This window comes from Hippichthys cyanospilos, chromosome 18 (genome assembly GCF_059441005.1).
Source record: "Hippichthys cyanospilos isolate Australia breed blue-spotted pipefish chromosome 18, RoL_Hcya_1.0, whole genome shotgun sequence".
Lineage (NCBI taxonomy): Eukaryota > Metazoa > Chordata > Actinopteri > Syngnathiformes > Syngnathidae > Hippichthys > Hippichthys cyanospilos.
The window spans coordinates 8,484,734-8,499,502 of record NC_142386.1 but is presented as its reverse complement, the minus strand read 5'-3'; the positions used below and the strand labels follow the sequence as shown (position 1 = coordinate 8,499,502).

Genomic DNA, 14,769 nt, shown 5'->3' with positions numbered 1-14,769 from the left:
TTGATTTACCCCTAGAGATCACGACGCTGTTAATAAAAATTGAGTGGCAAAAGCAATTGCAGAGTGGCTTCATTATTATCTAATTATTATAAATAAATAAATAAGTTAAAAAAATTGTCTGAAGACACCGGCCATAAGCATCTTTGGCATTAATCTATCACGTCACCAACCCGCCGTCTCGTTTTGCGACACACGTGAAGCCTGGTAGCCTTTACGCCCGGTGTAGTCACGTGATCCAAAAAACAGTATTGCGATTTTGTCTATTTTGTCCAAGTGGAGTCGCCATTGAATTTCCAACGCTGCTCTACTTCCGTGTGGTTGGGAACGCTCTTCCTGCGGTCCAAACATTCTCCCAGTTTGAATTCAGACTCAGTCTAAACCAAGCTTTCCTGAGTTGCGACGACTTATGTGAGTCTGTATCTGGACAAAAATCATGGTAAGTGGGCTGTTGGAAAGAATGATGATGAAGAAATCATGAACGAAAGGCTTCACCGGGAAGAATTGTGCTTGAGATGTGTTAGGTGAAAGTGAAAGTACAGAGTGCTGACGAAATATGTTTATTTAGAGAAAGGATCGAACCATTTTGACTGTCACGCGTACCAAATATACCAAATATAAAATATAATCGCGACGCTGCATAAAAAAACACAAAATATCTTCTCAAGCGACCCTGATATTCATGAAATGTAGCCAAACTTAAATGATCCACTTACAGCCACGTCAAAATTTTAAAAAAGTAATGTTTTGTCACCATTTTATTCCAATTGAATTAAGTACCACTTTACTTAATGTTGGATATGCATATGCAAATATACACAAAAACCGCCAATAAAATTATTTACAACCCAGTCATGTTTGAAAACACCTTGCTCTCAAATAGTTTACGAGGTGAGGAAATTCAAGGCAGTAACTCTTGACAATGCACAGCTGTGAAGTGAAAATCATTCCAGTCATATAATACCACAATGTGCAAAGCTGTCATCTTGGCAAAACACCGCCTCATTTGCACGAGCCAAAATCTAAAAACGTTTTTGTTTGAGGAACATTTTTAACTTCAGTAAATAATTCATTTTGTGTCTCTGCATAGTCTGGATTACTTCAGTCTAAATTGACAATGTAGGAGAAATTAAATTAAACTTTGACTGGTACTGACATCTCAATTAAAATCGCTTTAATGTTACAAGAGCACCAAATGTTAGAGCACTAAATGCTAGTTACTATTTTTTCCATGTTATTAATTATTTTACTGTTTGCAGGCCATGTCTCAGAAGGAGCTGAAAGAAGCATTTGTCAGTAATCTCAATGGGACCAGTTTACAGGAAGTGGTCATGGGCTCATTTGTCACCCCGCTATGCATCCTCAAGCGAGCACTCCTTTTGATCCTCTACCATCAAGTGATGAGGAGTCTCCCGTTGCCATTTCCAAAACTCTCTCACCTGCTTCTCGATTTCTCCGTGTTGGTCCTACCCCTGGTTGTGTCATGTACAGTCCTGAGCGACCATCTTTTCCAGGTGGTTGTGAGCGTTGCCTTTTTTTTGTTGTGTGTCTTCTATCGCATCTACCGTAAAGCCCGGCAAACCTCTTTCAGCATGTTCCTCAACAGGACTGTTAATTGCAAACAAGTTCCCTTTGTGACCATCTTTAGAGTGATGGTAAATGTGCAAACAGCTATCAGTATTCTGGCGGTGGACTTCAGAGCCTTTCCAAGGCGATACGCTAAAACAGAAACTTATGGAACAGGGGTCATGGATTTTGGCGTTGGAGCATTCATCTTTGCAAATGGTCTAGTGTGCCCGGAAGCACGTGGCAAGAATGTTCACGGATCCAAGATGAAACATATCAGCAAACAGATCTTATCTGTGTGGCCCCTGGTTGTTCTTGGCGCAGCACGACTTTATTTTGTCAAAATGAGCGACTACCAAGAACATGTAACTGAGTATGGTGTCCACTGGAATTTTTTCTTCACATTAGCCCTCGTTAGAGTTCTGACATCCTTCCTTTTGACGATTGTATCGGCAAAACACTCATGGATCTTGGCCCTTGTTGTAAGTTGTGCTTATCAGTTTGCGCTGGAAACAACAGGGCTCAAGGCTTTCATCATGCACAATAATGACAGGCAAAAGGACTTCCTGCATGCTAACAAGGAGGGAATATTCTCCTTAGCGGGCAATGTTGCCATATACATGGTAGGGGTTCAGGTTGGGTGTTACGTCATGCGACCAAGATCCCATGTCAGAGATTGGCTCAAAGCAGTTTTTACCCTTTTAATGGGAACGCTCACCCTGTTTAGTGCTTTGTGCATATGTCAAACTTCCGTGGAACCAGTGTCTCGCCGCTTGGCCAATCTACCTTTCTGCCTGTGGAGTGTTGCTCAATCACTGCTTTTTATATCATGTATTGGTTTAGTTGATTTGATTGTATTGTTTGCCAAAACAGCATCAGGCTGTCATTTTATACCATCATCATGGAATTCTTATTCAGGCTCCCACAAAAAGAAAGATGAGATGGAAGGGTTGTGTCTTGTTCATGCCATCAACAAGAATCAGTTGTTATATTTCCTGCTCTCAAATGTTTTGACGGGACTGACCAACACTTTAGTCAACACACTAGATTGCAGTGATTTATTTGCTGTGTGTGTCTTGCTGACTTACATGTTCACAAACTGCACTGTTATATATATTTTGCATCTCTGTGGAATTACAATAAAATTTTGGTAAATAATATCAGTGATGACAATAAGTTGATTTTTATGCACTTTTGAAAAAATGTTAAGGCTTGTGGTCTTGCTGATGGACGGTGGAGACGTGAACTTATAACCATCAGTCATCACTATGACACGTCATCGTACGGTGGTCAATGGTAAGTTATGAATGCGCATTTAAATTCGCAAAATATAATATTGAAACGTAACTTAAAGGTACTGTTCTAATACGTATACCTGAATATCCACTTATACTTTAATATATTCATCAATGATTCGTATGTTTTTGGAATGTCACAGTTTGGATTCCTCGAGAACGTGCAAACGCATGTTCTAAACAATACCGACACAACTTGCAAGGATACAAAGGTTAATAGAAAAGGCTCCCAATAACAAGTGTTTGTGGCACGATAACGTCACAATCTTTTATAGAAAACTTTCTATAATCGGCTATAGAAATTGAATGATTTATAAAAATCCGAGTCTCTATGAACGCAACCTAGTGAAAGCGGTAGTTTGGGCTGGTGACGTCACGCTACCGTTGCAACGTGAAGTCTGCAGCATTATTTTTTGGGCAGATGCGCTTCAAGTCGACATCTGGTAAGTACTGTCCTGGTAAATAGACAAGTTACTATTTTTGCATCAAAAAAATATTTACACTGAACTTATACGGTACTTCTAATTAAAAACAAGTTGTATTTTTCACAAAATGACAGCTCATCCGTGAGGGTCAAAAGACAGGAGCTCTATTAGACCTCTCAAATAAAATAAGATTACTCGCAATTTTAAACTACTGAACTAACTTTATTTTCCCAACAGTAAGTCATTAGCTGTAAGCCAACGTTATGTTGCATTTTTTACAGATGTGTGTCCAAAAATTGAACTTCCAGGGAAAATCCATTTATCTCTCTTAATTTGTTTCAACAAGTGAAATGTTTGTGTTATGTTTAGTACACACACAAAGCGAAACATTTCGATGTTTATGCGTTTCAATTTGGCCGTTAGATAGAGTCATATAGCATTTGCAATTCCTGATGCTTGCTGACATTGCTCGGTGCACACTTCACACTTTTGCGATCTCCAAAACACCTGGGACTTCAACTGTTGTTTCAAATCGTCACAAAGTGTGAAATAAATTAATGAAATAACTTTAAAATAGTAGGTAGAAGGTAAAACTTCTTAGAAATGTTAGGATTTTAAAGTTATTTATTTAAATTTAGAATGTTTATTAATTTATAATTTTTTTATTTCCCAGTCTGACTAAAAGAAACAACTGTTGAATTTTAAACCATAGACAGAATGAACGTATTTGTTTAAATTTAGAATGTTTATTAATTTATAATTTTTTTATTTCCCAGTCTGACTAAAAGAAACAACTGTTGAATTTTAAACCATAGACAGAATGAACGTCATACAACTAGAAACTGGGACTGATTTGGCCTAATTATATGTACAAGTATTTTAATTCTTTAGCGTTCTTACTATACTTTGGTACTAGTTATATTTTACTTAAATTACTCCTTTAAGGGATATTAAACGAACATGCAGGAACTTTTTGGGGTGAAAAGGCAAACATTTACTTAGAAATTCCAACAGCGGCAATAACATGTCCACATTCCTCAGGTCCAATATAATCAAATAATAAATAATACAATTTTAATTTAAATACATTATGAGCTTAAAGCTTGAGAGAAACCAGCTCAGTGTAACCACGTCCCAAATAATTTTTAAAAATATATATTAGTGCTCCATTTTAATTTGAACACTTATGCTACAGCCAAGTAACATCCTTTTTAAAAACAATTTCCAATCACATACATTTTTTTTTTTTGCAGGCCATGTCTCAGAAGGAACTGAAAGAAGCATTCGTTAGTAATCTCAACGGGACCAGTTTACAGGAAATTGTCGTGGGTTCATTTCTCACGCCGCAATGCATCCTCAGCCGAGCTCTCTTTCTGATCATCTACCATCAAGCTAAAGGAAATCTACCGCTGCAATTTCCATGGATTTCTCACTTGCTTCTCGATTTCTGCGTGCTGGTCCTTCCTCTCGTCCTTTCATGCACTGTCCTCAGCGACTATCTTCTCCAGGTGGTCTTGAGCTTTGCATTTGTTTTATTATGCGTGCTTTGTCACATTTACCGTAGTAACCGAAAAACCTCTCTGAGCACCTTCCTCAACAGGACTGTTCATTTCAAACAAGTTCCTTTTGTGACCATCTTTAGAGTGATGGTGAATGTGCAAACAGCTATCAGTATTCTGGCGGTGGACTTCAGAGTCTTTCCAAGGCGATACGCTAAAACAGAAACTTATGGAACGGGAGTCATGGATTTTGGCGTCGGCGCATTCATCTTTGCAAATGGTCTAGTGTGCCCGGAAGCACGTGGCAAGGATGTTTACGGATCCAAGATAAAACATATCGGCAAACAGATCTTGTCTGTGTGGCCACTGTTTTTGCTGGGTCTATTACGACTCATTTTTGTCAAAATGAGGGGCTACCAAGAACATGTGACTGAATATGGAGTCCACTGGAATTTTTTCTTCACTTTGGCCATTGTCAGAGTTGTAACTAAAATTCTTCTGGTTGTTGCACGTGCAAGACACTCGTGGACCTTAGCTCTTGTCATTAGTGGTGTTTATCAGTTTCTTCTGGATACAACAGACCTCAAGGATTTCATCTTGAACAATAATGACAGAGAAAAAGACTTCCTGCATGCTAATAAGGAGGGCATATTCTCCATAGCGGGTTTTGTTGCCATCTACATGGCAGGAGTTCAGGTTGGATGTTACATTATGCGGCCAAAATCTCATGTCAGAGACTGGGTAGGAGCAGTTTTTAAACTCTTCATTGGAACTTTCAAACTATTTGCTGCATTGTACGCATGTCAGACATTTGTTGAGCCAGTGTCTCGTCGCTTAGCTAATCTAGCTTTCTGCCTCTGGAGTGTTGCGATGTCTCTGCTTTTTCTGTCATGTATTGGCTTCATTGATTTGATTATACTCTTTTTCAAAACAGCATCAGGCTGTTACTTTGTACCATCATCATGGAATTCGTATACAGACACTCGCAAAAAGAAAGGTGAGACTGAAGAACTGTGTCTCATTCAAGCTGTTAACAGGAATCAAATGCTGTTTTTCTTGGTTGCAAATATCTTTACAATCCTGACCAATTGCTTTGTGGACACTCTTGGGTGTAGCAGTTTATATTCAGTATGCTTTTTGTTGTTGTACATGTTTGGAAACTGCTTTGTAATACATGCCTGTTACCTCTTTGGAGTAACTGTACCGTTCTAAAATGGTTCTTAAAGTATCAGGCCTTAATTGTGCTTTCCATTTTTATAAAAATAAATATTATAATTTGACTGTGCATTTAAAAATATGATTTTAAAGGGGAAGTTAATGCAAACATTTTTGTGCAATATGGCAAATTGGCTGTCACTTTAGATGAATAAATGTTGGTGGATTTTGCTTGAATCATATTCCTCAAACACAATATCAAACACGTTACTGTGCTTAGACAAGTATGTTTTGCTTTTTAGTCCTTATGAATGCATAAAACATATTGTCAAGAAAAAATGACTTGCCCTTTTAGTTAACTCTTATGTGCAGATTTTGTTTTTTGTCTCAAGTTATCAAATCATGTACAGTATTGTGTCCATTAAAATATTTTTACATATCTAAAATGCCTGTACGTTTGAGAATATGCCCTTTTTCGTTTTACTTCAGTAGCCTCAATGAGACATCCACTTTTACCAGTGTACTATGCATTACCATAACTGCACTAGGACAATCTGAAGAAATTAGTTAAGTAGCAGCAGTGGCCAAAGTATTCTTTGAAAATGTGATGAGGGTAGGAGAGATGCGGGCTCACCTCGGAATGGTCACATGCCTATACCAAACTTGACATGACATTTCAGATAAGTAAAACATTGGATGAGAGTACTTTTTTTTTTTCAAATGCCGACGCCTTCGTATAATTGACGCCAAGGTATGACATAGCTCTGGGAGGACACATCAAATATTAACGTCAAATACATGACATAGCTCTAGAAGGAAACTTCAAAACACTCCAAAGGGAATACGTGTTGAATAATTATGAAAGGAATGCGTGGAAACAACTGCGGTTGTATTTTGCCACACACCTAAATTTCGCGGCACGTGTTGCTTGGAGAGTGTACATGATGGTAAACTCATTGTTCGTTTTTAACAAGAAGGGTTTATGATAGCAGCAGTGATGAAGACGTCCTAAAAGTCACGCCTGGGAGCCATCTTGAAAGTTGACGTCAGAGGCTGCGCTATTCGGGTTAAAGAGGTTTTCCATTTCGCCTTTTCCCGAGTGGAGACCGAAATATCCGACTACCCACTGCCACTGGAACGCAGCACCAAGTCACAGCCCGGTACTGCTCACTCTTGTGCTGTTCAGTAACTTTGCAAAAGCGGGTGAGTTGGAACTGTTAGTGTCCTACGACGGATGACAACATATTATTATAAACCAATAACATACACGACGAAAATGTTTTTAAAAGCAATTATTGGCAGAAGCGTTGCCCTTTTTAACTGTTGGATTCACATTAACGAGCTTGCTCATGCTAGCGCTGTTGGGCAGCGAAGCTAACAAGTGGGTCGTCTGGTTTTCTCGCGTTTACCTGATTCAAACAACAGAAAAGCAAGTGGTATTAATATGCCAGATGTTCTTTCTTCTATTACAATCCTCGGACTATATATATCTCAAAGGGAGGATTGTTAACGCCTCGTGAAGTTAACGACAAGTCGCTACACCGTGTTTTCTGGCCACCCGAGTTAACGTTAGCATGACGTCTCGTAATGCACCCAAATCTGAACTTCGCGATATAATTGTTGTTAACTCTTCAGTAAATACAGACTAAAACAACCTGCACTATTGGTCCAGCTCCTTTCTTGGTAATTCAGCTGTAAGGCTCCTAAATTCAATTATCTACGGAAATGTCACTAATCGTGCTCACGTTGAATGTCTAATGTATTTATTGGCTCTCTTCCCCATGCTACCTGCAGGTCAGCTGTATTTGAAGGTGGGGGAACATCATGGCACGCCTGGTAGCTGTATGCAGAGAAAATGAAGACGAATACCTGTTTCTTCCCAGACAAATACCTCTGTATATTGATGACTCCTTGACGGTAGGTTGCCCTTATGTGGACGTAGCCCAATATGTTTTTAAGGTACATTGGCAGATGTGCTTTAGGCTGAGGGCTATACTTATGGGTCATTGACTCTTCAAACATCATATCCACTCAAGGATGTTTGGTGTCATACTATGGACAGTTTATAGTCTTCACATGACCTGAGAAGCATGATTTTGGAGGAAGCTGGAAAAAAAAACTATAAAGAGTGTAGGGAGGTTATGTGAACTCCACAAGGGAAAGAAAGTAAGAGTGTGGATTCGAACCCCCAATCTACGAGGGGAGTGACCTGCAGAGTTTCATCATCATAGTTGACTCTTAATATTCTAATTTGCGTTGTTTTAGATTGCACAATGTGTTAACTTATAACCCTGCATCCATTTCAGCCTGTTGGTTGTGGAAGGGGGTATACTGTATTGATTAAGGGCGATATAAATGAATTTGAACACTAGTTTATTGTGTCGTCGTCATGGATCAATCCACGTGAAACTCGGAACATATTTGTTCCAAACGTCTTAGCGAGATATGGACTAACAAACCTTCGGCTAATTTCGGATACCTTTTGACTTGGTATAGCTATATTTTTCAAATCCTGTCATTCACTAAGCTGTTTTTACTATAATTTTAAATCGATTATGGAATTTGTACTACTACTGGCAGAGCTGCTAGGCAAACCCTGTCATTCCTAGTTTATTATGTAAACCATTGTGAAATTCAACTAACAAATCTCCCTGCGAATTCAACAGTTTTATGTGGTTGCTTTTGAAAAATGGTGTCATTAGTTGTATGATAGAAAAACGACACACCATACGCTTTTTTAAGAAATGAATGACATCAGTAATTTTCCAGCAAATATTGGCTCAGTTTGGAAGTGATGACTATCAAAAATAATATTTGCCTAATGCCTAATAATTTCACTGTTGTTGCACCTTTCAAAACTAATAAATTTGATGAATCTCTTATCTCTTTTCTTTGGTTGACAGATGGTGATGGAATTTGCTGATACTGTTCTGGATGTAGATAAACAAGTGATTAGTACTTCCCATTGGAAACAATTCACAGAGGTTGGTAGTTAGGACCCCCCCCCCCCCCCCCCCTTTTAAATGCAAGAATTTCTTGTTTCAATTTGAATAGAAACGTGGCCCCTCTGTCTTTAGGGTCTTTCCAAGTTGAAGCATGAGGACTTGACTGTGGCCTTGTCAGTGACATCCAGAGAAGTGTGTGGAGCATTATCTCAGCTGGTGCCATGCGTGGGCTGCAGACGCAGCGTGGAGTGCCTGGTCTCCCATTTAGTGGAATTGGGGACCACAGCTTTGGAGCCGCTTACATTGAAGCCTTTAGGAAAGTTGTCTGTCACCAAGGCTTGTTTTGCTGACATAAAAAAGCTGTACAGCCTCCTCTACATTCAAGGGTAAGAAATACTTGTTCTTGTGCAGTCTTTTCAAACCCATGTCTTCAAAAGTGAATTGTACGATTATTAATTCAAATTTAAACATTATTTCCAATCCTTTTAGGCAAATATTGTGTTTAATGTACCAGTACTGTGTGTCTTTTTCAGAGAGAATATTTTGGCAGGCTTTTTTTTGGTTTTTTTTCCCCATGCTCAGTGTGTTTGGTTAGAGTTGTATATGTGTGCCTGTCTGTAGTTTCCCCGGGTTTTCATTTGTTCTTTTTTTATTTTATATTTTTTAAACAGGTCGAAGTTAAATGATGTCATTGATGCCATTCCTAAAAGTAAAAAGAGCAACCGATGCCAGTTGCACTCCTTGGACACCATTAAGCTCAGGCCGATGGGGTAAGGACATCCTCATCTGTGTGTGCAGTTTTATTTTTTCAAATCAATGAAATTCCTGTATATTGCAATACATTTAGTTAAGAAGTACGTAAGTAAGAAGAATTGAAACTGTATACGTTTACCACACACTCCTCCACTTCTCTACTGTCACATATGGATCGATTCACATGGCTAAGCTATTCTGGAATGAGACAAATACTTCCCTCATGTTAGTCATAATAATGCTGATTAAAAAGTAGTTTTTTTTTTCTATGAGAGTTACTTGGGTGAGTGTTATTTTATTTTTTAACAGTTTCAAAGATACCATCTAATTTAGTCCCAACATTGGCACACTTTTTACACAAGACAAGTCTCATGCCACACGTACAAACTATATGTTGCTGGCATAGATACATTAACAAAAATATACTTGGAAAATCCTAAATACATTTTTGACAAATGAAGTGAAATTTGATAAATTGCTAGGCCACCTGATCTCTCATGGGACACGAGTGCCACCTATCCCAGGTTGAGCATAATTCCTTAAGGGACATTTTAAAACCACTTTTAAAGTTAATGCCCCAAAATATTTGGCAATGCACAAGTGTAAAATAATATTATACTTGTTGTGTGAATTGTGTAACTATGAGAAAATTTACTCAACGTGATTTCATAACTATCAAGTTGTCATTATATCAACAACAGCAAGTCATTACGTTTTTCAGTTCATCAGTATTGACCAGCAATTAGAGGATAATTTTGTTGCTGTTATATCCATCACAAAAGTGCAGATACTGCTGGTAGAGAACAAGCAACGATGCAAAAGCAAGACAAAATTTTGGACTGTCAACCACAATGACTGTTGCAGTGGTTGTGAAATGAGAGGAAGTCGTATTTCCTCCATAGCTGAACTTTTGACCTAACCTGACAGCACCTCAGAAACTGCAGACAATTTGTCTGTGTGACCTGTTTGACTTGTCAGCAATTTTTTTTCCCAGTAACTTGAAAAAAATCAAATCAAACGTTTTATACAATGTATGACATGTATGATGTACATGTCCTATTAAGGCAAGTTATAGAAACAGCCTGGATTTTGAAAATAAGACTACCGGTACTCAAATGTTCAACAGATATACAGGTTTCCCAGATGTTCAATGTCTGCTGTCCTATTTTTTTTTTTTTTTTTTTTTTTTTGTGCCTTGTTTCTAATCTTTCCATTGGTTTCAGGTAAACTAAGTTTCATATTATATCGCGGTCCTGCCCGATTGTGTCCAACTTTAGACAAATAAATTCATGCAGGGTTAGAAGCTTTAGGAAGAGAAGTATGTATCCTCATTGCTCGATTAATTTATAGAATTATGTTCACTTTCAGGGGAGGCTGGATGGACGTGTGGGAGCGGATGTCTAAGGAGTGCAGGGATGAGGTGGTACTCGTGGATAGTGCCTGTCTTTTAGAGACGCTGGAGAGACACATGCAAAAACATGGGTAATATTTGACTGGACAATCTTGGTTTTTCCAAATTTCTCCATTTGTATTCAAGTGTTGTTTAAAGACGACTACCTTTTGTTCCTTTCAGGGTGTGCAGTGAATGTAAGACTAAAGTAATGAGGGCATACGATATCCTGATTGGGGAAGTCGACAGCAGTGAGGAGAAAGATTATTGCGCTGCCCTCTATGAGGGACTGTGCTGCTGCCCTTGTGAGCACCACATCCACGTGTGCCACGAGACCAGCTACATCGCTCGTCTCCTTAGTCGGGCAGAGCTTGAGTTTGCAGGAGGCTATGAGTAAGTGAGCTTAATTACCTTACGAAGGGTGTGTAATCTGGCGATTGATTATTTTTGTGGTCCTTTGGTCTTTAATTGTAGGAGGCGACATACCAAGACCATTGATAATGCACAGGAAGAAGTCCTGACATGTTTGGGCATTCATCTCTGCGAGCGACTGCAACGGATTTGGCAGAAATTACGAGCAGAGGAGCAGACATGGCAGATATTGTTCCATGTGGGCATTGATGAGTTGCGCAAAAGCTTTGAGGTACAGTTCTTAAACTATTGTGTGAGTTGGTGTTCCGTGAAGCTGACAAACGCCGCTACAGCACTGTGATAACATTCCTAACATAGGAAACATTATGTGTCTAGACGGCAGTGGAGAAGATGCAAGGGATCAGTAGGCTCGAACAATTTGTCGAGGAGCTGTCAGAGAAGGAGAGGGCGAAACAGCTGAAGCAGGAAAAAAAGAGGCAAAAGCGGAAAAATCGCCGCAAGAACAGGTGTGGCTTTGACATTTTGGATCAGGAAGCAGAGCGTAAGGAAAAGTATCATGAGGTAAGAGCCAATATTGGAGAAGATTTTCATTACAAGCCCAAGTGCCCCATTTAAAATATTTTCCATCTGATTTTTTTAAACTATTAACATTTCAATTTCAAGTAATGCATGCAAAAGAAAGTTAAAATTGAATATCTAGTATTTGAATTATAATAAAAAGTTCAATTAAATTTAAACTGTGCTTAGCGACTTACTACTTTCCCCCCTAGAAAAATAATAGATTTCAGAAAAATCTCCCTATAAATTTTGGTCAATGAGACAAGCTTGCTGGTTGAAGTAGCAAATGTGAGTGTGGTTTGTTAATGTGATCAGTACAGAAACTGTTAGGCTGTCAGCATCAATGTGTGCAGTCATTTAACGTCTTATCACGTCAGCCTATATGGAGCACTTGAGCATTGCTGGCTAGTGCCTTTTAAGCAGCTATAACAGCCTGAGACACCAGCAACAGTCCGGCAAATGTCAAGTAATTAAGTTGTTTGTTTTGTGTCCTGAATTGGCAATTGAATGTGTTTTGAAAGACTAGTCAGTGTGCGACACACTGCATAGAAGAACTTCAAAATGTAAACAAATCAAGGCATCCGTGTCCATATATCATTTTGTAAACTAAGGTTTATTTTGAAGTTGGCTGCTTTCGATTTTGTTCTAGGGGTGTCCCGAACCTGAGGAGGGCAGTTGTACTGTCTGTAGGAGCAACAACGAGGGGAAGAAAGTTTCTTCTCATGCATGCACATCCTTTAGTTGTCCAGACAAACAAGGTCGAAATCCACACAAAACAGCCACCAATCATCCGAAACTCACTCTAACAAGTAAAGGAGGGAAACAAGTTTGTGTTTTTCACACTTTTTCCGTCTCCGCTGGGAGCGATTGTGGCTACTCAAGCATCGAGGGCAGTGAGAGCGGGTCACCAGAAGGTTCTGATATCGCCTGCTCTGAGGGGCTCTGCAACCATGATGAACCAGGTTGACAGTAACACACACCTCATATTGAAACACAAAATGAGCTACAGCTTCAATGCTTCTGCTAATCGTTTTGCCCCATCTTTTCTTTAAAGGTGAGTCCAACGAACATGATTATGCTGAAGACAAAGAGGAGGAGGCAACAGACAGCTGTGTTGACTGTTGGCCACACACTGAGGAAAAGCCTCAATGCAAGAGTAAAAAAAAGAAACGAAAGGGAAGTGATTTGCATAAAAATCAAGTAAGGGTTATCTAATTGTTTGGAAAGGTTGATTCACTGCATCTGAGCCAGAAGACCAACCCCAGTATGTTACACATGTTGACAGGGCCGTACGGATGGAAGTCACAGTATGTCATCATCCCACCTTGGCCAAACCAAAGATCTCAATTCCTCCTTGTGTGGTGAGAAGATAGACCGTTGTGCACAGCAGCTGCCATGGGCAGAACATGGGAAGAACTTTAGCCTTAATTCCAGACCCAACATGAGTCTAGTGGACCTCCTGGTAAGTGAGAGTTATCTAGAGCGCCATTTGTCAAATTTAATCAAATTGTTCTCTTCTTCTAGGATGATTCTGAAGTCATTTCAGATGAAGAGAATTTTCTCACGCAGGATGAAATTCAAGCATTTTTGGAAAGGAATCGGTTGTTCTACAGCAACCGTCATAAGTATCGACAGCTACTGAAGGAGAAATTCACCAACTATTGCTGCGCAAGTGACAGGAAGACTGTCTGTGGCAACTGCTTTGCCAACACCAGTGTGAATTAAATGCACTAATGATATCTCAAGGAAAACCATTAACAACCACTGCGAAAGCAAATCCACGAGATAGAATTCTGAATTATAATTTTTTGGGGGGTTGATTGATTGTCGGTTTTTATTAAATGTTTGCACATAGATGAGCTGACTCTAATTTCCAACCTTAGACCTTGATTCTCAGACCAAGCCATCTGACTTGGTGGTGCTCGTACAAGGTTTTTAGATTGGAGCACGGTGGAGATTGAAATCTATCTTTGTGAGCTGTAACATGCATTGTGTTACAGGAAGGCTTTGTTCTCAGACATATTCTCGTAGGCGACACTTCAGCATGGTGATAAATGTTGCACTTTTACGGTGAAAATGAAAAATAAAATGAAAAAAATTCTGAAAGATTCTGAATTAAATGTTTAAAATTTAAAAAAGTTGTGATGTAAAGTGCAGAAAGTGAAAATGTAATAAAGTATTTATTCATCCACATTCAGGTCTTTGTCCCTTATGTTGTGGGAGAAACTTGTTTTTAACCTAGCGTTGTCAAATTCTTGGGGTTTTGTGAGCTAATACTTGAATAGAAATACGATCCTGTGAATCAGGAAAATTAATGCTGTTAAAAATGCAAATTGTTTCTGCAGAGTAAAACAAATAGAATGGAATTCATTCATTTTCTGTTTTAGTGGAGGTGGAGCCTATCAGCTGAAACCTGGTGAGAGCTCTAGCATATTTGGAGAAAAAAAAATAGCAGGAAAATATAGTAACTCGCACTTTTTTGAAGGTCTGACGTAAATTGAATACATTATATTGACTACAAAGCAATGATTTCACAGCACAGGACAAAATACGAATATTTCCATTTGGAGCACTTGTATGTAGAATTTATTTGGAGATGTGCGTGTGCATTTTAAATATTTGGAAACACTCCCTAATTCAGTGATTATTCACAATTTCTTGAATTGTAGAGGAATATTCAAGTTGTCGACATTATAAAACGGTATTGATTGAATTATTTGGTGAATCAAAAGTGTTAATCGAAAGAGAAAATGTTTTATTTGGAATTTTCAAAGAAGATATATTTTGCCTAGATAACTTTTCACACCTCGGTAT

General features: G+C 38.8%; 3 protein-coding genes across 3 annotated transcripts; all 3 read left to right on the top strand.

The window, feature by feature from the left end:
• The first annotated feature begins 291 nt into the window (after window positions 1-291).
• Window positions 292-2,721, top strand: LOC148408854 (glucosaminyl-phosphatidylinositol-acyltransferase PIGW-like). The gene is made up of 2 exons (XM_088441126.1): window positions 292-436; window positions 1,257-2,721. The coding sequence occupies exons 1-2, from the start codon at window positions 434-436 to the stop codon at window positions 2,715-2,717; spliced, it is 1,464 nt and encodes a 487-aa protein (XP_088297252.1). The 5' UTR covers window positions 292-433; the 3' UTR covers window positions 2,718-2,721.
• Window positions 2,722-3,235: 514 nt separating this feature from the next.
• LOC148408853 (glucosaminyl-phosphatidylinositol-acyltransferase PIGW-like) lies at window positions 3,236-6,383 on the top strand. The gene is made up of 2 exons (XM_088440308.1): window positions 3,236-3,301; window positions 4,537-6,383. The coding sequence occupies exon 2, from the start codon at window positions 4,540-4,542 to the stop codon at window positions 5,992-5,994; it is 1,455 nt and encodes a 484-aa protein (XP_088296434.1). The 5' UTR covers window positions 3,236-3,301; window positions 4,537-4,539; the 3' UTR covers window positions 5,995-6,383.
• A 613-nt stretch (window positions 6,384-6,996) lies between these two features.
• Window positions 6,997-14,148, top strand: ggnbp2 (gametogenetin binding protein 2). Its single transcript, XM_088440307.1, has 13 exons — window positions 6,997-7,140; window positions 7,732-7,854; window positions 8,841-8,921; window positions 9,015-9,268; window positions 9,554-9,652; window positions 11,004-11,117; window positions 11,209-11,418; window positions 11,500-11,668; window positions 11,773-11,958; window positions 12,605-12,917; window positions 13,010-13,155; window positions 13,241-13,417; window positions 13,480-14,148. The coding sequence occupies exons 2-13, from the start codon at window positions 7,762-7,764 to the stop codon at window positions 13,678-13,680; spliced, it is 2,043 nt and encodes a 680-aa protein (XP_088296433.1). The 5' UTR covers window positions 6,997-7,140; window positions 7,732-7,761; the 3' UTR covers window positions 13,681-14,148.
• Window positions 14,149-14,769: the final 621 nt, after the last annotated feature.